Source organism: Protopterus annectens, chromosome 7.part0 (genome assembly GCF_019279795.1).
Source record: "Protopterus annectens isolate FY-2018-M chromosome 7.part0, PAN1.0, whole genome shotgun sequence".
NCBI lineage: Eukaryota > Metazoa > Chordata > Ceratodontiformes > Protopteridae > Protopterus > Protopterus annectens.
The window spans coordinates 96,894,105-96,921,403 of NC_056739.1; the positions used below are offsets into that span (position 1 = coordinate 96,894,105).

The 27,299-nt window shown below is 40.2% G+C and overlaps 1 protein-coding gene across 1 annotated transcript in view; it reads left to right on the forward strand.

Annotated features, from left to right (window-relative positions):
- The window catches only part of LOC122805891 (troponin T, cardiac muscle isoforms-like), an 859,218-nt gene that overhangs the window by 594,220 nt on the left and 237,699 nt on the right, over positions 1-27,299 (forward strand). The window contains exon 12 of the mRNA XM_044076139.1: positions 11,526-11,635. Within this exon, the coding sequence (XP_043932074.1) occupies positions 11,526-11,635 (110 nt within the window). The remainder of the gene's footprint in view (positions 1-11,525; positions 11,636-27,299) is intronic.

Genomic DNA, 27,299 nt, shown 5'->3' on the forward strand with positions numbered 1-27,299 from the left:
TTTGTTTGTATTTCTCACACGTGACAGTTTATTCTTTGCAGAACCTCTGAGTGTATGGCATGATTTGTTTAACATTTAGTCATTAAGCAGGAATAGTGACATGTTTCGACTGCATGCTGTGTACATATCTTTTAATTACAATACATTTTACAACCCTCAAATGGCCACTAACCATTTGACTGTAAATCCAAGACTAGCCTTGGGTAAAATGGTGTCTGAGGTGAAAAGGCTCCATGCAACCCCCCCCCCCACACACACACACACACACACCGATCCAGGCCTACTCACACTATCCAGATTATGTTTTTTTTTCCCTTTCCTTTTTCCTTACAGTTTGACTTACTCTTCCATTTTTTTCCCCTGAAGTTATTAATTTATTCATTCATCCAATAAGTTCAGTTTAGGCAACACTGCAGTCTGACAACTGTAGAGGAAACAACTGCATCAAGCCAGAGATCTGGGGGCCAAAAGGCGGCCAGAAATCATAAGGTTTCTAGATGCCCTGAGATGCATTTTAGAGTCCTTTAAACAATCTTTTCATCCAATGATTGCCCAAACAAAAAAAAAAAACGGGTCCCTAGCAGTTCAGCAAAAAATCAGATCAGCGAACGGCATCTTCAGTGCACTTATATCGAACATGCCATTCATCGAACTGTTCATACTAAGATCGTGGTACAGTGAGGGCTGGGAAACTTGCCCTATATATAATTAGAGAGGGGTTTAGGGGACACAGCCCCCAACATGAGCGGAATTCAATGAGCTGCATTTCCAATGAAATGCTGTTCACTGAAGTGTCACTTCGCTGAAGTGATATAGATCCACGAAAACCATGATCAAAGACAGAAATGTAGTCTTTACCTGCATCTTTTCAGCAAATCCAAACTAACCAATTCTACACTTAATAACTGCAGTCAGAATAACAGTATTAAACCATGATGTTTCTGGATGCTCCACGATGCATATTACAGAGGTTTTTTTTAAAAAACTTTCATCTAATGATTGCATGAACAAAAAAAAATGATAACAGAAAGAAATTCAGTCTTACTCTTCAACTCTTCTTTTTCTTGCATCCTTTCAGCACATCATAACTGAGCAAGACTACCCTGTAATAATTAAATTAAGCCAGGTTCTGCTAGGCACCCAGTAGTCATAGGGTTATAGATGTTCTGAAGTGGTTTTTTGAACTTTTTTCCAACCTTTTGAACAAATGGTGGCCTGAACAAAAATCATGCATATGGAAAAGAAATTCAATCCTACATTTTTGTTTCCTGGATGGAATAAGTTGCACCTAACCTTCAATGCACAAATACCACTGCACAATAAACATGATATAACAAATGCTTGTGAGGATACATATATCTGGGAATAGTAGCACCTCCACAACTCAAAATAGGTATTCACTTGCTGTGTATCCCCCTCTGGTGTTAAACTGGGATTAAAATTAAGGAATAATGCCTGTAGTCATATATGAAGCTGCTGCAGTCATATTTATACACAGCATACCTTCTCACCCCCTAGCTTCAAAAGACAGCCAGCGTTTGTGTACCCTTCTGATGTCAGAGTGGGACAAAACTTGAAAGACAAACAGAACAGAACATGTTTGCTGTTTGACACAGATAAACAACATGCTTATTCACTCCCCCCCAAAAGTCAGCCAGCTTTATTTGCACCAGATGTTTGATTGTGAAGAAAATAAAAAAAAATAATGATTACAGTAATGTTTACAACTATAGCGACCTTCCTTGGAACTCTCTAAAGTTTGTGAGGAATGTTAAAGAAATAATGACCACATTGTTTGCAGCCCAACACAAGATGCAGCAACCTCCATGGTTTGAGATGAATGTTAAAAAAAATAATGACACTGTCCCAGTACCCCACACAAGTACAAGACCTTTTATGTAAACCTATGAACAGGGCTGGTTTTACACTAGGTGGGGTTCATCTGACAGGCAATTACTAAACCCAAGTCAAAATCCACTTTTACAGCCTTGGTGTGTGGGGTCCCCAGCCCCCAGAATTTCTAAAGGTCTAGGTACTCTGTAATACCTAGCTGAGTGCTCAGCTGAGCAAATGACAGCAGGGTCAGTTACTTTTATCCAGACAACCCTCACCAAGCAGTTGTAGTCACTTCTATGTACAATTCAGAAATAAGATCATGATAAAACATGTTAACCATGTATTTCACCTATTTTCCAAACAAACAGTTGCCACACATTTAAACACTGCATGTTGCTTCTTATCATCACATGAGTCCTGCAAAACCAAATAATAAGCAAACAGCAGCAGACAACTAATCATTCTCCTCCAAAAAAAAAAGAGAGAAACTGCAATTATGCCATGTCTGCCCATGCACATCAGGTGTTTCAGTTATGTAGTTCATCTTACTTCTCACAAATACACAGTAGTCCTGCTAAGGCAGAAAATACATTTTTTAAACTTATCAAATGACAAGAGGATCAGTTAATTTCATCCAGCCAACCCCCACCAAGCAATTATAGCTATGACATCTGATGGCATACCTCGCAAAAGCCCCTGATTTTTACTTACATTTTAGTTCTGTCCTTCCTAACCCTGTTAAAAATGCTGACCTTTGGAGAAAAGGTGGTGAATTACACTTAATAATTATAGACTTTTTACTTCAAAATGGATATTAATCCACATTTTCTTATCTGTCAGTTCCTTAAGTTAATAGTACTAATATTTTAAAAGTGTCCCTGATTGTCCCTGACTATTTCTGAATCTGTCCTCAATTCTGTTGTAATTTTCTCCAATTTGTTGATTGCTATATATGACGGCAATGTAATATTTCACTGTCACAGTCCACACAAGGAAGTTAGCACACATGTATGTCAATCCAAGTTGTTCCACATAAATCACAAAGCCAGAGAAATATTGTCCAAAATATCACATTGATCATTGCCAGCATCCCTGTAAAAATAATACCACTTATCTTACCTCAACTGTCTAGGTAAATCACAAAGCCAGAAATATTGTCATACATATCTGGTTGATTGCTGCCAGCAATAATTTAAAAATACCACGTATCTCACCACAGTGCCACTCTTCTCACCTCAATGGCCCACAAAGCAAAGCCAAAACTACTATCAAAAACTGGTTGGACTTCGGTTGCACAATGATCGACAGCTTAATTTCAGCTCCCTGAGTACAGATAAAGAAACTGAGAGATACGGGCCAGTAACTCTGTCATTTTTAGTAAATTCAGTTACTGGCTAGTAAGTATACTGCATGGATGCCAGCAAAGAAGAAGACAGCCTGAAAGAAAATAAGCTAGAAAAGGTGAAGACAAAACACTGACTGGGAAGAATCCTGCAGCTATTCAGCAAAAAGCAGTTCAAACTCCAGTTCTGATGCAAGGCATGGCTTCCAGTAATCTAGAGGAAAAAATAAATCAAATGTGCTCAGAGCTGATAACAATAAATGAAACTTTGAAGGAGTATATAAACTGAAATAACAAAATTCTGGAAAAATGGCAAAAGCTTTAAATAGCTGTTCAGATGATATGATAAAAGTGTAAAATCATAGGCTGAAATGAAGATACTGTTGGCTGAGTATGAGACTGGTAAAAAAGAGCTGTTTAAAAAAATTATGGTTGGAAGACAGGACAGGCAGAAAAAAGTGTCAAGATTTTCTGCTGGAGAACCTGGAAAGAACAGACTGTATTAATTTTATGAAAGCACAAAGAAGCAACTGGACTGGTATTCCACAGCAGGAGTTGTTAATTGAAAGAGCATATCATGTGCATTCTTCAAACCTGGTCACGAGAAAGCAGCTAAAACCTGCATTAGTAAAGATGTAATCATACCACCAGAAACAGCTGATCCTTACAAAACTGAGGCAGAAGGACAACATATTAAAATTGAAGGCAGTAAAGTTTTTGTGGAAAATGATCATTCTCTGTACACCAGGCAGAAGAGAAACACATTTATCCCAGCAATCAGGGAATGTCAAGAGACAGGTATGAGATTCAAGCTGCTGTATCCACCGGTCTTCAGAATATTTTTTCCAGGAGAATCAAAGTAATTTTATGATGTAGAACAGGCTAGGCAGGAAATGCAAAAGTATGTCCAATAAAAACTGAGCCATCAAACAGAAGGGTGCTCTGCTCCATAGTCTTCTGATAATAAAGTTCATAAAGAGACTTTGCCAGTGAAACCTTTTCTCATGTTCCAGAGAAAAATACTTGAGAGACATAAAAAAGCACAGGAGTTGACTAGAAGAATCATGAGCAACTTGGACTTGAACTGGAGTCTGGAGTTTGGAGATGGAGATGAACAGGAAGAAGACCAGCAACACTGAAATTACTAAATAAATGTGAGATTATAAAGCATCAATCACATTTGTGAAATATGGCTTTACAAACTAAAACATTGAGTGAGAAGGTCACACAGAAAAAACAAGCAGTAAAAACTAAATGAAAACTCCAGCCAAGCTGGAACTTCCAATGAGTGACCTCTCAAACCTCTTGAATCAGAGGCCAATAGAATATATGCAAATGACCCTTATGAACACCAGGTGTTTCAGCTAATTGGCGATTCTGAATGCCCATGACTTATTTCATTGTTTTAATGGACAATTTCAGGCCAATAAAGCCAAACCCCAAGAAATGGTGGAAAGATTGGACATTTAGTGATGTTACTGAAAAGCATGTACCCCACGTCATGTTTTTAATGTTAGGAAGGACACTAAAAGGAAAGGGAAAAAGTAACTACAAGTGAAACAATTTTGTTCTTAACAGTATTTGTATAAAACATTTCATGATATGAATTGCATAACTGTTATATAGTAAAGCATCTTCAATTATTGTATGTGATGAAGATGTTAAAGTAAACAAGTGCCTTTTTTCTTCTGACAAACCAAGAACCAAACCAAACAAATGAAAAACTTGAGTGGAGATCCAGGTACCCAAAAAGACCAGTACCAACAGCTGAGAAATATCACCAACCGATTTATTAAAATCAACAAGCAGCAAAAATAGCAAGTGATAGCAGTCTGGCGCTTTTGTCTAGGTAAAGACTTCTTCAGAACTCTTTTTGAGTTTTAAGAAATGTAAACATTATAATGTAAAAACAGAAGAAAGGCTGGATTAAAGCACTTTTAACTTAATATGGTGATATCCTGACTTACTGGGTTGGGGGATGGGGTGTAAAAGTGCTGCACTGATTTTAATAAATGAAGAGTTTATGTTTTCTCTTATGTTTGCATAGCTGAATCTCTGGATTAAATCCCTTGGCTTAATCTAGTAACACATTTTTTGTGTAAGCAAGTAAATAAGGGAGCACTGAATGTAATGAAGTTTTCCTTTAGCAAATAAATATTCAGTGTGATGTGAGAAGTCTGCAGCACAGGCTAGCTGTACATTTCGTTCTTATGTTTCCATGGTGAGAAGCTGACTACAAGGGTAAGTAATAAAAGCCAGAACACTTTTTTAAGGCTGAAAGTTTATGTTTTCTAAAAGCATGCCGGCTATTTTTCACATCAAGGAGGGAAAATAACACAGGAACAGAAATCAATTAGTTTAAGTAGGATCACAGACTGTAGCATGCATCTCAGCATTGACAACCTTAATTTTAGGTTAGGTAATAACTGTGACTAGAGCTGTCATTTGGAACAATTGTTCTTATCAGGATGGTTAAATTTCATTATTTGAAAATGTACACAGTTTTGTGTGTTTAAATGAATGTGTTCTGGGGGAGTGATTTTTTGAGGGTTTGCATTAAAACAAAAAAAGTCTTGTAAAATATGGCATAGGTTCAAATGGAGATGAAGAGAAACAACTATTTGAAAGATCAAGCTGCCAAACATTAGTGGGTACATGCAACACAAAAGCTGGAAGTAGACATTTAAAAACTGTCATATATAACTGTTGGGAATAATAACTTCTTATCATAATGGCTACACTATTCATATTATTTTGGAACATGAATGCCCTCACAGGTACAGACAAAAAAGGAAGGAGTATTGAATTATATTAAGAAATGGCACAGTGCAAATTGTTATAATACAGGAGACATATATGGAAAGAAGTGAGCATGTGAATTTGATAAAGAAAGGATTTCAGGAGGGATATTCACCACAATATCTGGGGCAAATGAAAAGGGAAATACTTATACTAATTGCAAGAGTAGCTCCAATAGTGATAGAAGTGGAAAAACGATAATAATGGTAGACTTGTGGTAGTACTGGCAAGGGAGAAGAATTAACACTAGCATATACTTACATTCCACCTAAAACTGTTATTATAGAGCTTAAAAATTTTGGGAGAAATAATCAGCTTTCAGCAGGGAATATTGCTTACAGGTGGGGATTAGAATATGGTTTGCAATAGTGAGAATGTATCCGAGGGACCTAGAAAGGAACATATAACAAAAGATGATAGATTTCTGAAGACGTTTATGAAAATATTTGATATGGAAGATATGAATTCAGTAGTGAAAACTCTGAGAAAATGTACATATTATTTCCCATATTATAATAGCAGGGTTAGACTAGATAGAAATTATATTTCACAGGAATACATGCATTTAACTGAAAGCTATAACACGCATCCAATAACTATTTCAGATCATGAGCTAATAACAACTAAGATAAATATGCAGGGTGATGACATAAAAAATGAGACACTGGTGATTCCCCACTTACCTGTGTAGACGTTATATGAGAGTTATTAGAGAAGATAGAAATGTCATCACAAGTTATATCTAGTGAGTGGGATAAAATAAAAGTGGAGTTTAAAAATAGGGTAGAAATGAAACAAGAAGGAATTATGGTTGAGAAGCAACCTGAATTATTTAGAGCGGCTGACAAAGGTTAAAGTATTGCAGAATTAGGAGAATCATAAAGAACAAGAAGAGGTGCAACTGCAGACTGCTAAAGAGAAAATAAGGGAGTATCTGGATGGTATGTAGCCTGTAACAAGAAAAATAATCAGAGATCCTGTAGAGGTATTAGAGATATTTCAGAAATTTTATAAAAATTTGCACAAAGCAGAGAAATTTGGAAATCAAGAAAGAGCACATATGGAAATATTTATGGAATACTGAAGTATGCTATGGTTAGAAGTAGATGAGGCCCAACAATTAACAGCTAAGATAGGAGGAGATGAGTTAAAATAGTGCTGTACAAGCAATCTGCAGGAAAGTCTCCAGGAACAGGTGGTATTTCTGTAGAAGTTTGAAAGCCTGGAGGGAAGAAAGTGATAAACATCTAGAAGGTTTTGTTTTACAGTATTTTAAAAGGAGGGGAAGTATCAACATCCTCTAAGAAGATGTGGTGGCTGTAATACCTAAAGACAGTAAAGATCAATCAGATCCAGCTTCATATAGGCCTGTTTCAAATTTAAACCATGACTATAAAGTGTTTATGTCTATAATAGCTAAAAGAATGGCATAGGTATTGCCAAAATTGATTGATATGGATTAATGTGGTTTTATGGTTGGGAGGCAAACATTTGACAATATTAAATAGTACAATGATTATCCAGAGGGAAGCAGATTGTAAGAAAAACACCACTATTATTGGTGGGTCTTGATGCAGAGAAAGCGTTCAACAGAGTAAGCTAGGATTTTATGAGGAGAGCAATGGAAGCATTTGCATTCCCTGATACAATAATAAGGCTAATTAAGAAAATATATGAGGGATCTGAAGCAAACATTAACGTGTAAGAGTTCCTCTTGGACAAGTAGTGTCTGAAGAAATGAACCTGGCAGAGGTGTCTTCTTGTCCCTTTGTTGTTTGCTTTAGATTTGGAGCCACTGGCAAAAAAAAATAAGGGAGTATGAAATTTAAGGATTTGTATGGTAATCAAGAAAGTTTGGCTTTATTTGCAGATTATATTATTTGTACCTGATAAAACCCGAAAAGGACATCTTGGTGTGTGGAACATCTTGATACAGTTTCAAGTCTTTTCAGAATATAAAATGAATGAATATAAAACAAAGGCTATAGCTTTTATCTATGTAACCACACATCAGTTGGTCCAGCAATACCCATGAGTAAAGACACAACAAAATAAAGTACTTGGGAGGATGGATTAAACAGGATTCTGCTATGGCAGCTAAGGATATGTAAGAAGAGACTAATCAAAATATAATACAAAAACTGAGAAAGTGATAGTTCTTGTTTATGTATATGGATAGTAATATACAAACAGTGACATTGTTTTACTCCCTTTAGTTTAATATGCAGAAAATGAGCAAGAGGTGGGCTGGAATTTATTTGAGAAAACTGGCAAAAGAGCCAAGGTGTTTGCAGTAAGTAACTAAGAGAGGGATGGGAAAAGGTCAAGAAGACATTTGGACTGCACTGCAGGCTAGAGACTGCCATCTCTATCAGGGATTAATAGAGTGTAAGCAAAAAGAAAGGAAGAGGGGAATCCTGAGTGAAAGACCTGCTCTGGTAGAGTTTTTAGTTACTAAAAATCTAGAACATAATCTGCTGTTAAAAAAGGACTAATTAGTAGGGCATATAAAATATTGCATGCTAACTATAGGAATCAATCAGAGGAGATTAGAAAAGATTGGGAAGAGAGATTGGATAAGCAATTCACAAGGAAACAATAGAAGGGAATATGTATAACTCCCAAGTATGCAACAAAGTCTAGAAGACTTAGAATTTTTGCCTGGAGATGTTTACATAAGTATTTTTATACCTCAAGCAGACTCCAAAGAATTTTTCCTCAGGTAGCTGGCAAATCTTGCAGTTTGTGATTGACAAGAAAGAGGTAACTGGGAAGCTTTGTTTTGGGAGTGTAATGAGTTGGCAGACTTCAAAAATTCCCCATAGAGTAGTCTGTCAGAATTACTGAGTGAGCAAATGGGTGTAACTATAGAAATTATTATTATTATCATTATTATTATTTTATTTATTTATTTTTTGAACTGGGATATAAGATCTGAATTGTCTAGATATAGTAAGGACTTGCTATGTTTAATTCTGGCGGCTGGCAAATAAGAATTACTGGATAACAGAAATCAACATCTAAACCAACTATATTTGAAGTACTGAATATTACAACAAAGATAAAAGAACTGGAAATGGAATCTTTAGAAAAGTGTAGGAGCAAATTACAAAGAAAAAAAAAACAGAAATTGTGAAAACAACACATGCAGAAAAATATTTGGGAGGAAGATTAAGATTTAAGTGAAGACAGGAATTCAGCAGTTTATGTAATGTTGGATTGATGATAGTTATGTAAAAAAAAACATGAAATATGATGTATACTGTTTGTAACTAGGAACATGTTAATATGTTTTATTTTCTTTTATGCAAATGCATGTTTGCTTATGTTTTAAGTGATGAGTGTTTAATAAAAAAAACTATTTGGATGATCACTGCCAACCTTATTTTAAACTCGTTGGCTTACTTGTTACTTATTTTAAACTAGTAGTAACACTAACTCACCACTCCATTCCTTAAAATTGAAATATGTCCCTAACTCTGCAGAACGTCCTTGATTTTACTTAAAGTATATCGTGCCTACATTTGAATGTTGAGAAGTCTGTATTCCTGTAATCTTGCAACATTTAAAAACATGATTTATGTTGTACGTGGAGCTGAGCACTGCTCCCTGAATTAACTAAGGTTTCTGGACACATTTTCCTTCTTTGAGGCGCAGTATTTATTTATTTTTTTAAAGCAAAGAAACATTGTTCTAAAAAATAAACAAACATGGAAAGAGCACTGCTGCAAGAAGGGCAAGCATGATGCCTTACACAATCACCTAGTCCACCTCTTACTAAGGCTGGCCTTGCGTAAATCCATATTACATTGTCATTCAAAAATATCTTAAAGTATGTCTGTTTTTTCACTCATGGTATCATGTGTCAAAGTACCACATTGTCATTCAAAAATACTTTCTATTTCTGCTTTTTACTCATGGTAGCATGCATCACAGTTAACACAGCAGATATTTTATTTAAACTGTATTTATTGTGAAATGTACCAGTATAACTTATATGACCTCCTATAATTTGTACTCTAAGAGATGCAACATTTAAGAAAATATTTTATAATGCATAATGGTTTTAACTCTCCCAAACATACTCATTATTACCCCCAAGAGATTTTATCTACTCAGTACCAGTTCCCAGCATACTTCTTCTAATAGAGTTGATTAAGGAGGCCCTTTCTGAAGGACATTGTGACACTCGTGCACTGGCCCAGCAATGAAGGAGCCTCAATCCTCACCACTAACACCAGTGAGGGGCGTCCACATTGGGAAGGATAACAAATACACACACAGTAAAGTACAATTTCCCTTAAGAGCACACAGAGATCACAGTCAGTCTGGGGCTGGTTTCTCCCTTTCTCTCCAGATCCCCAATAAGACTCCCCACTGGCACAGCTATATGGTTCAGATCTCAGCCTAGTGGTCAAGCTAAAACCTCCAGCACCCTCTCTGTCAAACCAGTGCTTCATGTCCCTGCCCAAGTAGCTGACACACACACACACTTTGAGATATGAGTTATATACAAACACACAGACACTCCTGGAGAAGGCTGGCACAGGTTCTCCAGCTATGCCCCTTTTGCCCAGACTATACGGTAGTACCACTTTCCACCAACCACTAACATCAGCTACTAATAAGGCCCTTATCACAGGGTGCCCAGTTATTACTGTGCAATATTATTATCCAATTAGTAAGTGTGGCCAGAACTTTTTAAGGCTTATTGGAGTGGCTTGGCCAGTATCACTATATATGTGCAATGTACTCTAGAGCTTAAATTATCTCTACACAAAACAGCCACAGCTGAAAGGTTTAAAAACATTTAATAATAAATACTAAGAGCACAAGACAATACTTCTTACTACACAGTGCTAGTCAAGAGTTCAGATATCACAAGGAAATGCTTAAAATAATACAGTAGAAAAGTTCTGAAATCAATACAGAAAACAGCTAGACTAGACTTCCTATTTCCTATCTATATCTAAGAGCAGATATAGTTCTAAAATAAACTTACATGTAGAGGAAGGCAGTGCTGGTGATGTTGTCTGTTCTGAAAACAAATGCAAAATGCTCTGATTCTCTCTCTCTGTCCTTAAATTGATAACACAGTACCACTGACTCATTTCAGATTACATCATTATTCTCTGTTTCCCAAGCTAACAGAAACTCAAGAGTGTAACAGCCCTTTTGATCTTGAAGCTGGTCGGGATGCCAGATCTATAAAATACATTATACATGTAAATTCTAGCCATTAACTCTGGTCTCAAAACAATAGGAAGAATTCCTTCCTTCAGACATCACGGCTTGGAGTTTTGAGATCAAACAATTATACAATGCTTGACTTATCAGCTTTCCTCCAGCAGACAGCAATGTGGTTACATTTTTAAAGTTCAATATTTACCATAATTTTCTTACATTTAAGAGAACAAGCATGTGGCTTACATTAATATTTACAAATTACAGAATTATCTAAAAATTCGATCTAGCTAGGCTGGCAGCCTTCACAGGCATGTCTCAACATATTCAGTGTAATGAATGTCTTCTTTTTGTCTTATTTTAGACAGAGAAAAAATGTGGAAAAAAGCAAACAGAGAGAGAAAAAAAGAAGAAAATCCTTGCAGAACGTCGCAAACCTCTGAATATCGATAATATGGCAGAAGACAAACTGAAGTAAGATTTGTTTTGTTTTTAAAAAAAGCTTTTGGAGCTACAAAAAATCAGTAATTATATACCATCTAAGCCAACAGAAAGAAAATCAAGGAATCTACTATAGAAGGCAGTTCAATAAAACAAATAAATTAGAAGAACTAGCATAAAATGAATCTGTAATATTTCTGCAGTACTGGGAAGGCAGAAACAATGTTGTAAGCAATGTTTTTGAAAAAAACAGTGCAAACCTCCAAGTGATAAAGGCAGACAGTAGTGATACTACTAGAGTATTGGAGAGACTTAGTCTCTTACATGTACGGCTGAAGGCCATAAAAGAAATGGGGTTCCAAGTCACAACAGCAAATTACAGGATTTCAGATTCCACATGAATCTTAAAAACAGATCCCTAGAGAAATCTAAACCCTGTCTACATGTGGGGGGCAAAGCTCCTACACACTGACATAAAGGAAGCTTTGACCCCTGCTCCACCTTATTTGACATAATCATCACCATGGCTGCCGCATCATGGGTAAACAGGACTTCCCCTAGAGTGACCCTGTTCTCAGACAGTGGTTTTTCAACTCAATTCCATTTGCAAATTTAGTTATTGTAGCCATTATAAACTATTGTGAGATGGAATAGTCTGTTTGACTTAGATTACATCCTTCTGAACCCTTAGATGTACTCTACTCCTACGCACAACAGTAGGTACATTTGCACTGTGAAAAAGTGGTGTCTGAGAGGTTAACAGTTGCCAGACAATCCACATTAATAAAATGCTGCAATGAATAAAGAAGTCTAAAATCTAGAATAAGAGCTCACAGAAATACTAAAAGCGTGTTAAAAAGGCAACAAGTGAAAAATGCACGTCAAATAAGAAACACAGTATTATGCTTGATTTTTATCAAGCATAACAAACTCAGAACTGTCTTTGCACCAGTATAATGCTGATATTCTGCAAGATGTTCTTTGTGTTTCACTGTTGCAATCCTAACATATGGGTTACCCAGCTCCCAGTAGCCCTCAGTCGGCCCAAATACCAGAGTTCTTGGTATATGCCGTTGGCTGTAAAACTGATGTCAGAAAGTCAGGTATAAAGGGAGGCAGCTGACACCATTTCCTCAGTCTTTCTTGCCGCGGACCCCGAAACAGATGCAATTCCCACTAGTGCCAGTCGGACGTTTACCTTCTTTTTGCTTTCTGACTACCAAGTTGAAGATGCCTTCAGATAAGTATCCCGTTGGGGATCCTCTTTTCTTGCTTTAATGAATCTCAGATAAAGTTAATAACTGTCTTGCTTGTGGAAAACAGATTCCACACCGTGATTTTCATTCCTATTGTATAACTTGTTTGGGCATTGAGCATGACATCCCTAACTGCGATCTCTGTGCCTCCTTTAACCCGCATACCATATGCCATAGAGCTAAGATTTTGCATAACCGTTTCGGAGTCTAGCCTAAGTTCGTCGGTATGGTGTCTTCTGGTCTCCCAGCTTTGGATATACCTAGGAAACGCAAAGACAAGGATTGCGACAGGCCTAGGGTTAAATCTGCTGACGATGCACCAGTGAAATTGGTCGTCAGCCCAGCGGTAGTCAGTGAGGTGCTTTCACAACCCCTGCAGTCCACAGATTTTCAGCCACAGGCCTCTGCCGAGACCTTTACTGAGTCATCCATGCCACAGTCTGCTGTTTCATCTTCAGACCCTCTGCCTGTCGCCGCTTCCGATGGGTGCAGAGCCGCTATGCAGGCACCGGCTTCTGAATCCTCTTCCCTTCGACATGAGATCAGAACTAGACCGACTACCTTAGGCCATACCTCTGCATTTGCTAGGCCTCCCACGTCCCTCCAGATTGCTAGCAAACCTTCCAGCCACAAACCTTCTCACAGGCAGGTGTCAGCCTCCCCTCCTGTGCCTCAGTCCCAATTGGTAAAGATGGCTGGTGATCTTCTTTCCCTGATTAGGGGTTTTCATCCTCCCCCTTCCAAGAGGGCTAGGGAATTGTCTCCTGATGTTTTGTCTGTCTCAGATTCTGAGGTTCCAAGTATTTCTGCTGGTGAAGAAGGAAATTCTCAACTTTTTTCTGGCTTTGAGGATTCTGATGCTGAGGGCTCTATCCCTACTGCCTCCCCTCCAGAAGATTTTTCCTTTGGGGATACTTTGCATACTGTTAGGGAGCACTTTAAATGGGAATGTCAGGATTTTCCTCAGTCTAAGAAGAGAATCAGGGAATTTTTGGATTTGTCACAGCATAAGCCTCTGACTATCTCTCCAGTTTTGGAAGCTGTGGATGATGTCTTCAAGGAAAATTCTTTAACTCCTAATTCTGTCCCTCCTGCCCCCAGAAAACCTGATAGGTATTATAGGGTTCCTGATTTGCATCAATTCCTTTTTAAAAATCCTACTGCTGATCCTGAGATTATTTCTCAAGGCCCCAAGGGTGTTAAGGCTACTATTGCTAAAAACCCTGATGTTCATCATGTTTCACTGTTACAGTCATGACTGCAGGATTCTCCCCTGCCGGCAGGCAGTCCTCGGTCGGCCAGAATCCCAAAGTCTGGGTCCGGCGTCGGCTGTTCACCCATGCTCCCTGACATCAGAGCGCCAGGAGTATAAAGCTGACAACCGACGCCATGTTCTCCAGTCTTTCTTGCCGTGCGGTGATAGCAGTTCGCAAGTGCCGGTCGGCTGACTCCTGACAATTTTTTCTGATCAAACTTCAGTCCGAAAACTTTCTTCTCCTACTCAAAGCTAAGTACCCCGTTGGGGAAACTTTTTTCTTGCTCCAGTCCGATGTCAGAAAAAGTTAATAATTGTATTTCTTGTGGGAAGCAAATACCTCATAAGGATTTTCATTCTTACTGTATTCCTTGCTTAGGCCCTGACCACGACGTAGTTAGTTGTCGGTTTTCTGCTAGATTCAATCAACGTACTATTAAACGAAGGTACGATTTTGCTTTTCATTACTTCGGTAGGCGTTTTAATTACAAAATGTCGTCGGATACGGTTCTGGCTACCGGAGTTCACAAACGACGCAAGGACAAAGACAGGCCTCCGAGGTCCAAATCAGACGATATCGCACAAGCGGAGCCAGCTTCAGGTTCGGCCGTAGTCAGTGAAGTGCTTTTGCAGCCCCTGTCATCGGCCATTTCAGAACCGACAGCCGAAACGGACTCCCACGAGGAGCCAACTAGGCCTTTGAATATTTCAGTTGGACCTTCGGACAATGCTCCTTCGGATGGGTCCGGAGCCGCTGTGCAGGTACCGGCTTCCGAAGGGGTTTTCAGGCCTACTCAGCTTCTTATAAAGGCAAAGCCAAAGACAAAGGCAAAGACTCCTTCCAAATCGAAGACTGCAACCCAGGCCTCTTCTGATCCAGCTCCCAAGTCTCAGAAACAGTTACTTAAAATGGCGGAGGACTTACTTACTATGATTAGGGGTTCACATCCCCCTCCAGATAAAAGGCCAAGGCAGGAAGTTTATTATGGCTCCTCTGATCAAGCTTCTGTTTCTTCTTCTGACCAGGAATATTCTTTTCCTCCTTATGAGGATTCTGATGCTAAGGAATCCATTCCTTCAGCTTCTCCCCCCTGAGGATTTCTCTTTTGGGGAAACTTTGCATGAAATGAGGGAGCATTTTCACTGGGAAGGACAGGAGTACTTGGAATCTAAGAAAAGACTAAGGGATTTTCTTCTTCTTCCCCAACATAGGCCCCTGGCTATTCCTCCTGTTTTGGATATTGTGGATGATGCTTTTTCAGAGGCTAACTTAACTCTTGACTCTTTTCCTCCAGCTCCTGTTAAGCCAGACAGATACTGTAGGGTTCCTGATTCCCACCAGTTTTTATTCAAGAACCCTACTGCTGACCCTGAAACCATTTCTCCAGGTCCTATGGGCGTTAAGGCCGCTTCTGCTAAAAACCCCATTCCCACTGAGAAGGATTCTAGATCTTTAGAAAGATGGGGCAAGAAGGTGTACACTTCTGCTACTTTATCTATTAGGGCTTTAAACTGCCAGTTTCATATGCTGAAATACCAGCAATTTCTCCTATCTGTTTTAAAGCAGAAGCTGACTTCCATTTCCGCCTGTGCAGAGGATAAGGAACTACATGACTTATTGTATACCACTGAACAAGTTGGGAAGCATGGTTTACACTGTGGATTTGATGCCTTGGAGGCTTCTTGTAGGGCTGCTGCCTCTGGCACAGTAATTAGAAGGCATGCATGGTTAAAGGAACAAAATTTGCCAGATCAGATAAAGGCTAAATTATTGGATGCTCCTTTTCAGCATAATGTTTTATTTGGATCTAAAGCTGAAGATGTGATTAAAAAGATGGAGGACAAGGCAAAGTCCATGCAAACAGTTAAAGATTTCTTACAAGTACAGCCACCCAGATTTAGCAGGAATTGGCCTACAAAAAATGGGTCCTTTCCCAATTCAGACAGGCCTCAGAGGGGTAGATATAGACGCCCCCGAGGTAGGCCTCAAGCGCAAACCTCTTATAGACCAAGACAGTGGACTGCTTCCACCCCTAGGGGAGGAGAAGACAGCTTGCAAGCTCATAGAAAACAGACTCAATGACTCCCTCTGTTGGGCTGCAGGAACTTCTTGCCTGGAAGCCCCTCTCGGAGGAAAACTTTCTCTTTTCCATCTAAATTGGACTCATATAACCCAAGACAAGTGGGTTCTGGATGTGGTTTCAAGAGGTTACAAATTCCATTTTCATACTCCACCAAGGCCAAGCGGATGGCCAGATCTTCTAAGACATCAATGGTCAGAGGCATTAAACCAGGTGGAAGCTCTCTTGGCTATGAAAGCCATAGAACTAGTTCCACTTTCAGAGATGGGACAAGGTTTTTACTCAAGGCTCTTTCTAGTCCCCAGAATGCAAAATTCATGGAGACCCATTCTGGATCTGTCAGTCTTGAACACTTTCTTAGAGATACCAAAATTCAAGATGCTTACTCTACAGCAGCTACTGCCAATGCTGGCCAAAAATGCATGGATGGTAACTTTAGATTTAAAAGAAGCATATTTACACATTCCCATCAGACAGGAACGCAGAAAATACCTCAGGTTCAAGGCAGGATCGACCCACTACCAATTCTCTGCGCTGCCCTTTGGATTGTCTACTGCGCCCAGGGTCTTTACCAAGTGCCTGGCTCCAGTAGTAGCTTATTGCAGACTCAAGGGAATTCAAATTTACCCTTATCTGGACGACTGTCTTATTCAGGCAGACAGCAAGGATGTCTTACTCCAGCATCTACAGTTTGTTCAGAATCTTCTCAAGTGCCTGGGATTCACTGTAAATATAAAAAAGTCAATTTTGACACCCTCACAATGGATAATTTTTCTGGGTGCTTCTCTAAACACAACAACCCAGATGGCATTTCTGACATACGAAAAACAGTTACAGCTGGCTTCAATATTCAAAACCTTGGCAACTACAACTCAGCTATCTGCAAGGAGATTCCTGCAGGCTCTGGGTTACATGGCCTCCTGCATCCTTCTAGTACCATATGCAAGACTACATATGAGGAAAATACAGTGGTACCTAAAAAGTGTATGGTCTCAACATTGTCACAGTCTAGACATACTGATCTCCGTCCTGCCTTGTCTTCAAAAGGAATTCCTTTGGTGGTCCAAGGCATGTACTCTAAACAAAGGAAAACCCTTCTGTCTGCCTCCTGCCACTCAGATTCTAACCATGGACGCCTCAGATTATGCTTGGGGAGCCCATTTTCGGGACAACTGTCTGCAGGGCCTATGGACAAAGGATCAGAAGCACCTGCATATCAATTTAAAGGAAATGTTAGCCGTTTAGAAAGCTCTATTGGCCTTCAGGAATCTTCTACAACCAGGACAACTACTGATACGGACTGACAACATCACAGTTATGTGGTACATAAACAAGCAAGGGGGATCTCATTCATATCCGCTTGGCAGACTAGCCATGGATCTTTGGAACACAGCTCTAGCTTGCAATCTGGACCTTCAAGCACAGTTTCTACCAGGGAAGCAAAACTTCCTGGCAGACAGTCTAAGCAGAAACCTTTCGGATCCACATGAATGGATGTTGGACTCCGAAATATTCAAGATGATTGCAGCAGTCTGGGGATGTCCTCACATAGACTTCTTTGCATCCCACCTCAATCATCAACTACAAGTTTTTTGCACCAGGACTTTCCACAATCAAGCTTGGAAAGTGGATGCTCTATCTTTCAGTTGGAGAAACCTCTCGGGATATGCCTTTCCTCCTCTTCCTCTTCTTCCACGGGTATTACTAAAGATCAAGCAGGACAAGCCCAAGATGATAATCTTGCTGGCCCCAAATTTGCCTCGACAGTTTTGGTACCCAACACTGAGAAACCTTTGTCTTGAGCCACCCTGGGTTTTACCACAGATTCCGAACCTTCTGTCCCAACACCAGGGTCAGATTCTACACTCCCATGTCAAAACTCTCAGCCTGGCGGCTTGGTTAATCCAGGATCTTTAATTCATTCTCTCCTACCCAAGCAGGTTATGGATGTCATTTTAGAAGCCAGACGTCCTAGCACTAGAAAATCTTATGCAGGTAAATGGAAAAGATTTTGTTCCTGGATGAAGGCTCAGGATTCTGATCCTCTTATTCCTAACATTCCTCAGATTTTACTTTACCTGTCAGACCTCTTACATAAGGGTCTCTCTTTCTCTTCCATAAAGATACACGCCTCTGCTATTTCTGCTCATTATAATACAGACCCTCCTATCTTTTCCCATCAGCTCATGAGACAATTTCTCAGAGGAGCTAAGAACTTAAGGCCCCCTAAATCTCCTCCCATTCCTGCTTGGGATCTCAACTATGTTTTGGAAAAGCTCACCTTACCTCCATTTGAGCCTGCTGCTTCATCTGACATCAAGCTCTTATCTTGGAAGACAGCCATCCTGTTAGCTCTGACCTCTGCCAGGAGGGTTTCAGAGTTGCAAGCTCTTATGGCTGTGGAACCTTATATTATTTTTCATCAAGACAGGGTGTCTTTAAGGACTAATCCTACTTTTATGCCTAAGGTGGTTTCCAAAGTGGCTTTAAATCAAACTATTTACTTGCCAATTTTTTTCCCCACTCCTCAAAATAAAGGGGAAAGGATCTTGCATTCCTTGGATGTACACAGACAACTACGTTTTTACCTGGACAGAACCAAGGACATCAGGAAATCAGAGCAATTGTTTGTTGCTTATGCTTCTAGTTCCCAAGGTAAAGCCATTTCAAAACAGACCATTTCTAAATGGATTGCTCATGGAATCAGATTCTGCTATTCACACCATGGAAAGCAAATCCCAGGGAGTATAAGGACTCACTCTACCAGAGCTGCTGCCACGTCAGCTGCCTTCCTCAGGGGAGTTCCTACCAAAGACATTTTGGAAGCTGCAACTTGGAGTTCAGTGCATACTTTTAACAAGCACTACAATCTACCGCTCTACTCTAAGTCTAGGGCAGGCTTTGCTTCTGCAGTCTTGCAGGGCCTTATAGCCGCCCCCTCTACTTTATGACCACCTCCCTTTCTTTCTGCTTTGGGATTCTACCCTACAGTCATGACTGCAACAGTGAAACACGATGAACATAGTACAGTTGTGTACACTTACCATAAATGTAGATGTTCGAGTGTCTTCACTGTTGCAGTCGGGGTTTCCCTCCCTCCTGTCCCCTCTTATTTTTTTCTTTTGTGTGGTTCCCTTTTTCACCCTTCTTCTGAGGTGTATTTGCAAAAGGTGTGGGACCTTACTCATTTTGGAACTTCTGACATCTGGGGCAAGAAAAACTGGAGAACATGGCGTCGGCTGTCAGCTTTATACTCCTGGCGCTCTGACGTCAGGGAGCAAGGGTGAACAGCCGACGCCGGACCCAGACTTTGGGATTCTGGCCGACCGAGGACTGCCTGCCGGCAGGGGAGAACCCTGCAGTCATGACTGCAACAGTGAAGACACTCGAACATCTACATTTATGGTAAGTGTACACAACTGTACTTTCCTTCTGATAAGGAGTCTAGGGCCTTGCACAGGTGGGGTAAAAAAGTCTATACCTCTGCAACCCTTGCCATTAGATCTGTGAATTGCCTTTTTCACATACTTAAGTATCAGCAGCATACTTTGGAGGCTATTAAGGCTAAACTTGGGGATATTCCTTCCATGTCGGAGAACAAAGATTTACAAGACTTACTGAATTCTGCCACTCTAGTTAATAAGCATTCATTACATTGTGGTTTTGATACTTTGGAGGCTTCCTGCAGAGCAGCAGCAGCCACTGGTTCCGTTATTAGTAGGCATGCTTGACTCAGGGGCAGCCTCTTTCTGAACCTGTTAAATCTAAATTGCTGGATGTCCCTTTGCACAAGGACAATTTTTTTGGTAATAAGGCTGAGAAGGTACTGAAGAAGTTGGAGGATAAGGCGAAATCTATGCAAAAGAATTCTTTCAGGTTCAGCCTCCTCGGTTCAGTAGGCATTACCCTTCCAAGAATTGGTCTTTCCCTGATCCTGGCAATCAAGTTTGCTCTAGGCCTAGGGGTTTCAGATCTTCCAGAGGACAGGCTTCTGCTCCTCAAAGGGCTAAACAATGGCATTCTTCTTCTGCTAAATCGGGGAGTTCTAAACCAGCTTCCCAAAACAAGCATTCTCAATGACACCGGCCTTCTTGTGCCTACCTCTGTGGGCCCTGGGTTTCCTTTGGGGGGAAGGTTAGCCAGGTTCGCAGAAGTATGGTCTACCATCACAGATGACAAATGAGTGCTCAATATTGTAAACCAAGGTTACAAGTTTTATTTTCACACCTTTCCTGTTCTGAAAGGGTACCCAGACATACCCAGAACTCTCAGGGCAGAGGTAGAAAATCACATTTCTTCTCTACTGACCATGGGGGCTATAGAGCCAGTTCCTGCAAATCAGGCAGGCCTAGGTTTTTATTTAAGACTTTTTCTGGTACCCCAAAAAAGGGGGCAGCTGGCGCCCCATTCTGGATCTGTCTATTCTAAACACTTTTCTGGTGGTTCCCAAGTTCAAGATGCTCACTCTTCAACAGTTACTACCCTTGCTGGGCAAGGATTCAGGGCTGGTAACTTTGGATCTCAAGGAGGCTTATCTGCACATCCCAATAAGGGAAAGTTGCAGGCAGATCCTTCGCTTCAGGGCTGGGGAGCAACACTTTCAGTTCTCTGCACTGCACTTTGACATATCTACTGCTCCCAGAGTTTTTACAAAGTGCCTGGCTCCAGCCATTGCTTTTTGCAGGCAGAGAAACATCCAGAGTTATGTTATCTGGATGACTGTCTCATTCAAGCAAACTCCCCAGAACAACTAGAAAAGGATTTGGACTTCATGAAGAACATTCTCACCTCTTTGGGTTACACTCTCAATGAAAAGAAGTCAAAGTTGGTTCCTACAAGGGAGATTGTTGTCCTGGGAGCGAGTCTGAATACAGCCACCCAGATGGTATTCCTCCCTCAAGAGAAGCAAGAGGATCTTTTGGCTTACTTTAAGAACTTGGCAAACATGACCCAGCTCTCTGCAAGGCAATTCCTGCAAGCACTGGGGTTCATGGCTTCATGTATTCTGATGATCCCATATGCAAGGCTACATATGAGAAAACTTCAATGGTACCTCAAGAATCTTTGGTGTCAACACACACAGGACTTAGACTTGATTCTTCCCTTAATTCCCTGTCTACAAATGGAGTTCCTCTGGTGGTCGACAGCCTGTTCTCACAACAAGGGTCTGCCTTTCCGCCCACCACCTGCCAGCCAGATTCTCACCACAGACGCCTCAGATTATGCATGGGGGGGCTCGTCTGGAAGGCAGGGGCATACAGGGGACTTGGAACACCCCGCAGATTTGTCTGCACATAAACTTAAAAGAATTGATGGCAGTGCAGCAGGCCTTGCTGGCTTTCAAGGACCTACTCTACCCTGGGACTCTGCTGATCAGAACAGGCAATACCACAGTCATGTGGTACATCAACAAGCAGGGGGGACTCACTCTTATCCCTTGTGCAGACAAAGCATGAGACTGTGGTCATTAGCAGCTTCCATGGGCATATATCTAATAGCCCAATATCTTCCAGGGAGGCTAAATTCCTTGTCGGACCATTTGAGCAGACATGTTCTGGATCCTCACGAGTGGCAACTGAACAAAGTCATTTTCCATCGCATTACTCAGCATTGGGGCACTCCACAAGTGGATCTTTTCTCCTCTCACACCAATCATCTCCTTCTAACCTTCTGCACCAGGGAGTTTCACAACAAAGCTTGGAAAGGGGACTCACTGTCTTTCCCATGGACACAACTCTCAATGTATGCATTCCCTCCTCTCCCTCTTCTTCCCAGAGTACTGATAAAGATAAGGGGCAAAAAACCCAAGGCTATAGCACCAGACTGGCCCAGGCAGCATTGGTATCCCCTTCTTTGCAGCCTTTCTCAGGCTCAGCCTTGGCATCTTCCCCTGGCACCAGATCTGTTGATTCAGGAAGGGGGAAAGTTTCTTCATCCTCATCTTCAAACTCTGCATTTAACTGCCTGGCTAATTCTCAACAGGTGGTTGAAGTTCTTCATGAGGCCAGAAGGCCTAGCACCAGAAGATCCTATGCAGATAAATGGAAGAGATTTTCCTCTTGGATGCAGGCTAAAGGAGAAGACTCTTCTCATCCTTCTCTTTTCCTCATTCTTGATTGCCTAGCTGGCTTGCTTAATGGTGGACTTTCCTTTTCTTCAATCAAAAGTCATGCTTCAGCAATTTCTGCTCATTGCTCTTTTGAGCAACCCATTTTATTCTCACCCCTTAATGAAGCAGTTCCTGAGGGGAGCTAGCAATCTTAACCTCCCAGAATTGCTCCTACTCCTGCTTGGGATCTAAATTTTATCCTGGAAAAGCTTACTCTACCTCCCTTTGAACCACCTGCCTCTGCAGATTTGAAGTTTCTCTCCTGGAAGACTGCTTTTCTTTTGGATATTACTTCTGCCAGAAGGGTTTCGGAGCTGCAAGCCTTAATGGCAGTAGAGCCTTTCATTATTTTTCATTCCGATCAGGTTTCTCTGAGAACTAACCCCTCCTTTATGCCCAAGGTGGTTTCCAGTCTGACCCTTGACCAGTCTATTCACATGTCTACCTTTTTCAATAATCCCCAGAATAAATGGGAAAGGATTCTGCACTCTCTTGATGTGCACAGACAGCTGAGATTTTACTTAAACAGGACTAAATCCTTTTGAAAATCTGAACAGTTGTTGGTTAGTTTTGCTCCTGGGGCTCAAGGTAAAGCTGTTTCGAAACAAACCATCTCCAAATGGATTGCTCACTGTATTCACTTTTGTTACCTGCAGCATGGGAAAGTTCCCCCTCAAGGTATTAGGACCCACTCTACTAGAGCAGCCTCTACCTCTGCAGCTTTTCTGAGAGGTGTGCCCACTAAGGACATTCTGGAAGCAGCTACTTGGTCTTCTGTCCATACTTTCACAAAGCATTACAATCTAACTTTGTTTTCTAAATCCAGGGCTGATTTTGCCAATGCAGTTTTGCAGGGCCTTCTTACCAACCCTTAATCTGTGATTCAATCTTCCCCTTTGTCTTTTTTCTGGGCTTTGGGAATCAACCCATATGTTAGGACTGCAACAGTGAAACACGAAGAACATAGTACAGTTGTGTACACTTACCATAAATGTAGATGTTCGAGTGTATTCACTGTTGCAGTCCTGATTACCCACCCTCCACCCCCCCTCTTTTCCTAAGGCACAGACTACTTATTTTTATTTTTTGGATGGCATGTTTCCAGGGTGTTTTCTTCCTGGGTTAGCCTTCTTTTGGGGGCTCCTGACAGTTAAGGCAAGAAAAACTGAAGAAATGGCGTCGGCTGCCGCCCTTTATATCTGACATTCTGACATTAGATTTACAGCAGGAGTTTTTTTTATCATAAACATAATGCATCACTTGCAATACATGCAGGTATTATGTCTAAAGAGTCTGGTAACTCAGTTTTATCAGTTTTTCTTTTTCTAAATGCTTCTAAAATAAGAGATGCTAACTGGCATTTTATAAAAGAAAGGGACACAGACAATTGTGGTTGTCTATTATAGTGTGGGTATACCTTACCATCATGATTCTTATATCCAAAAAGTACCTGGTCATCTCCAGCATAAGCCTTCATCAGTCTCAAAAATTAGGTGTACTTGACAGTGGTTTTTATACTTGGTAACTTAAAATTAGTGCTGGCTCATGCAAATTCTGTTGTTCTGAGTTTGATTATATCATTTAAGGAAGTTCATGCTTCCAAGATAAAATGTGCACCATATGTGCAAAGTGATTTACCTTTACTATTCAAAAAACAAAATCTCTTAGAGCAAGAAATCTGGAGAAAGCCATAAATAAAAGTGGGACAAAGGTCCAAAAATAGGAACAATTTTTAAATACTGCTCTTACAAACTTAGAAAGTTGATAGAACAGGTTTTGCATTGGCATGAATTTTCTGAAGGGTATGAGGTCTGAAGTTCAAATGTCTGATATTATTTTCTAACTTTAGTCTTTAAAACTTTGTCACTAATTTATCAGAAAACCACAATTTTATGAAAAACATACCAAAAATATGAGGAAAAATTCTGGACAGTCTGCAAAAATCTGTACAGTTGAGGGCTATGCAGCCAAAATCATTGAGCTGATTATGAACTCAAAATAGCCAGTGACATCAAAAATAATTATAAATCCTTCTTTAGCTATTGTTAGAATGTTAAGAAACATCACCCATCAATGTTCGAAATTGATCTACAATGATTCCACCCATTCTGATGACAAAGATGAACTTCACTGTCTTTTCCTATCAAGGGCAAACCAGTTTCTCATTTGTAAAAGATCTGATCTGTTATTTCTTACATTTTTATATAAATCTTGAACAAAACTGGCATCTCAAAACTCTCCTCCATACTGTCTCTACCTGTAACTATGCCTACCGTACACAGTTAAACAATGAACCCATCCTTTAGTGACCAAAAATCTCACTGGCTACTTCAGAACAAGCCTTTTTCATAACTGGCCTCAGATTATGAGACATTTTGCCAACAGATGTTAGAGGCAACCCCTCAATAACTGAGTCAAGATCAAAGCTCCTTCTACAAAAATCCAACTACACCCTCCACTGACCCTATAAAAGTTATCTGTCCGTGAATATCCAAATATCCAGAAGAAAATGCAGTCTATGATAAGTCTATAAAAGCTGCCTGCTAAACCCAATGTCCGTCCTTAGCACCCTCCTAAGATGTTAAATAAATGATCATCATTACTTCATCACAGAATGTAAGTACAGTTATAAAGCTCACAACTCAATTAGATATCTCTTTCTTTTAGGTAGTCTAGTCAGTAATACTAGTATGTTCTTTATTCATGACACTTTCATGTTTCTAAACCAAATGTTTAAGGAAAGTATTTAACTATTTAATTCCACCTAAACACATTACTATTCAATAATTTCTGTTGATCAGCCAGTTTCTACATCACGTTATGCCTAGTTTTACTTAGTCTAATAATGATCAACGACAGCATCTTCTAATCATCACTGTGTATGTAAAATCTCAAATCTCTGTTTAATGGACAATAACTGTATGTTGTATGCTGCTGGACTGGTGTTTTAATTGCCAACTAATGAAGAGCATCACTCAGTCTATACCAGAAATGGGTGCAGATTGACTCAGCTAGTGATTAGTCAGCTACCCTTGTAAACAAACAATAGATTAAAAAAAAAAAAGACACAACACAAATGTGCATGCCATCCTTGACAAACTAGTTCACCGATCAGTTATTTTCACAAACAAAATTACTTCTTACACCCAAAATAACCAGTTTCTGACTCTGATGTAAAAAACCTTTGGCCACAGAAACATATTTCATCCTGTTTAAACCACACCTACATAAACACTTGTACACTAGATCAATTCAAACAAAGAACAGAGTCCCCCCCTCCAAAAAAAAAATCACCATTTTTGTCTGAATGCATTTAGAATGCTTCACTGTAATTATGTGAAAGAAATAAGGGTCAATGTAATGTAGTGAAGCTTGCTTCTCTCATAAGCATGCATTATTCCCCCATGACAAGCAATGCATAAGACTGTTTCATTCTGATCAACAGAAAGTAAAAATCATTGCTTTCATACATCCACTCAAAAGTAACCACTTTCTGACTACGTACATCTCTGATCTTTGGTTATGATTACATGACAGAAACAATGGCCAAAGTAATGTACTCCAATGTCACTTGCTTAAATACATTCAAAATCTGTCCCTGAGAATGACCGTTTATTTGCCCGGCACCCAGTTGCCCAAGATGAGAAGACCGACACCTTCAGAAGACCGACATCAGGAAGACTGACGTTTCATGCAAGTTAAGTAACCGTTTGGCCATCCTGTTGAACTTTGACCCTTACCCCCACAGTAGTGCATTCTCAGTGTTATTATATTTAGTTGGGGGTGTAGGGGTGAAGCTCCCCACATAGGGGGTGAAGGGGGCATAGCTCCCCACATCGGTGGGTTTAGTTTTGCTTAGTATAGTTACTTTAATGGGGATGGCCAAGAGGTTACTTACCTCGCGTGAAACGTCAGTCTTCTGGATGTCGGTCTTCACCTCAGGCAACTGGGTGTCGTGTAAGTAAGCGGTCCGTCTACTGAAGTAGACCCGAAAAACTATACTGTTGCTCAGTGAACTGTGATACAGCAATCATAAGGTCTACTGCTTTCACAACATACTTCCCTTCTATCTAAGAAAAGCTACTTTCTGACCCTTTACATTGCTGATGTGTGAATGTGATCATCTGCTCTTTTGCTAGGAGCAATATTTACTGTTTGCTATTCAGTCTTCCACCTCCTACTGATTACCATTAAAAACACAAAACACATATCAATGCTGTCAGCAGTCTGTTCTGTTAATGCAGCAAATCATTTTATCTAGTCTCTTGACAATTCTTTTTTTTTCTTACTATGATACAATACCTGTAGTCTTACATATTTGACAGTTGTGCACTCACTCTAACAATACATCTGAATGAACAGGTCTCCCCTTGCTAGCAGCAGGGCTAATAACTTGACTCTATTAGTATCTGCTGCAGACCCTCAGTAAAGAGATGCTTAAAAGGAATTAAGACCCTGTCATCCAGATAGTCAACTGAAGTTGACTGATGTCTGGCTGTATGAAACACGTCTCCTCCTGTGTGAGTAGATACAGTCTATGAATAAGCTTGTGGTAATTGCCTCTACCAATTCCAAAAGAAGGGAAAACCACAGCTGCCTGGGCCAGAAGGGAAACACCACAGTGATCTTGGGGGATTCATTCTGAATCTTCAGATGTACCCTGGATATTAGCGGAAAGTGTGGAAAAGCATACAGGAACATTCCTGTCCGAGGAAAAGTAAAGGCATCTATATTCTAGGCCTTCTTGCATGGAGTTCAGGAACAGAATCTTGTCAGTTGATTGTTCAGAGAGGAGGCAAAGAGGTCTATTTGAGGAACTTTTCACAAATGGATCAAATCCTGGGAGACCCCATGATCTAGTCTGCATTTGTGATGGTCTGCCTTTGTCTGGCTAAGCTTGTCTGACAAACAATTTTGTTCTGACAGAATGTAGCAGCTTGTACAGTATATTGAGATTGTGCTGTGAAACTGTAGCCCAAGTTAAAATAACTAGCCT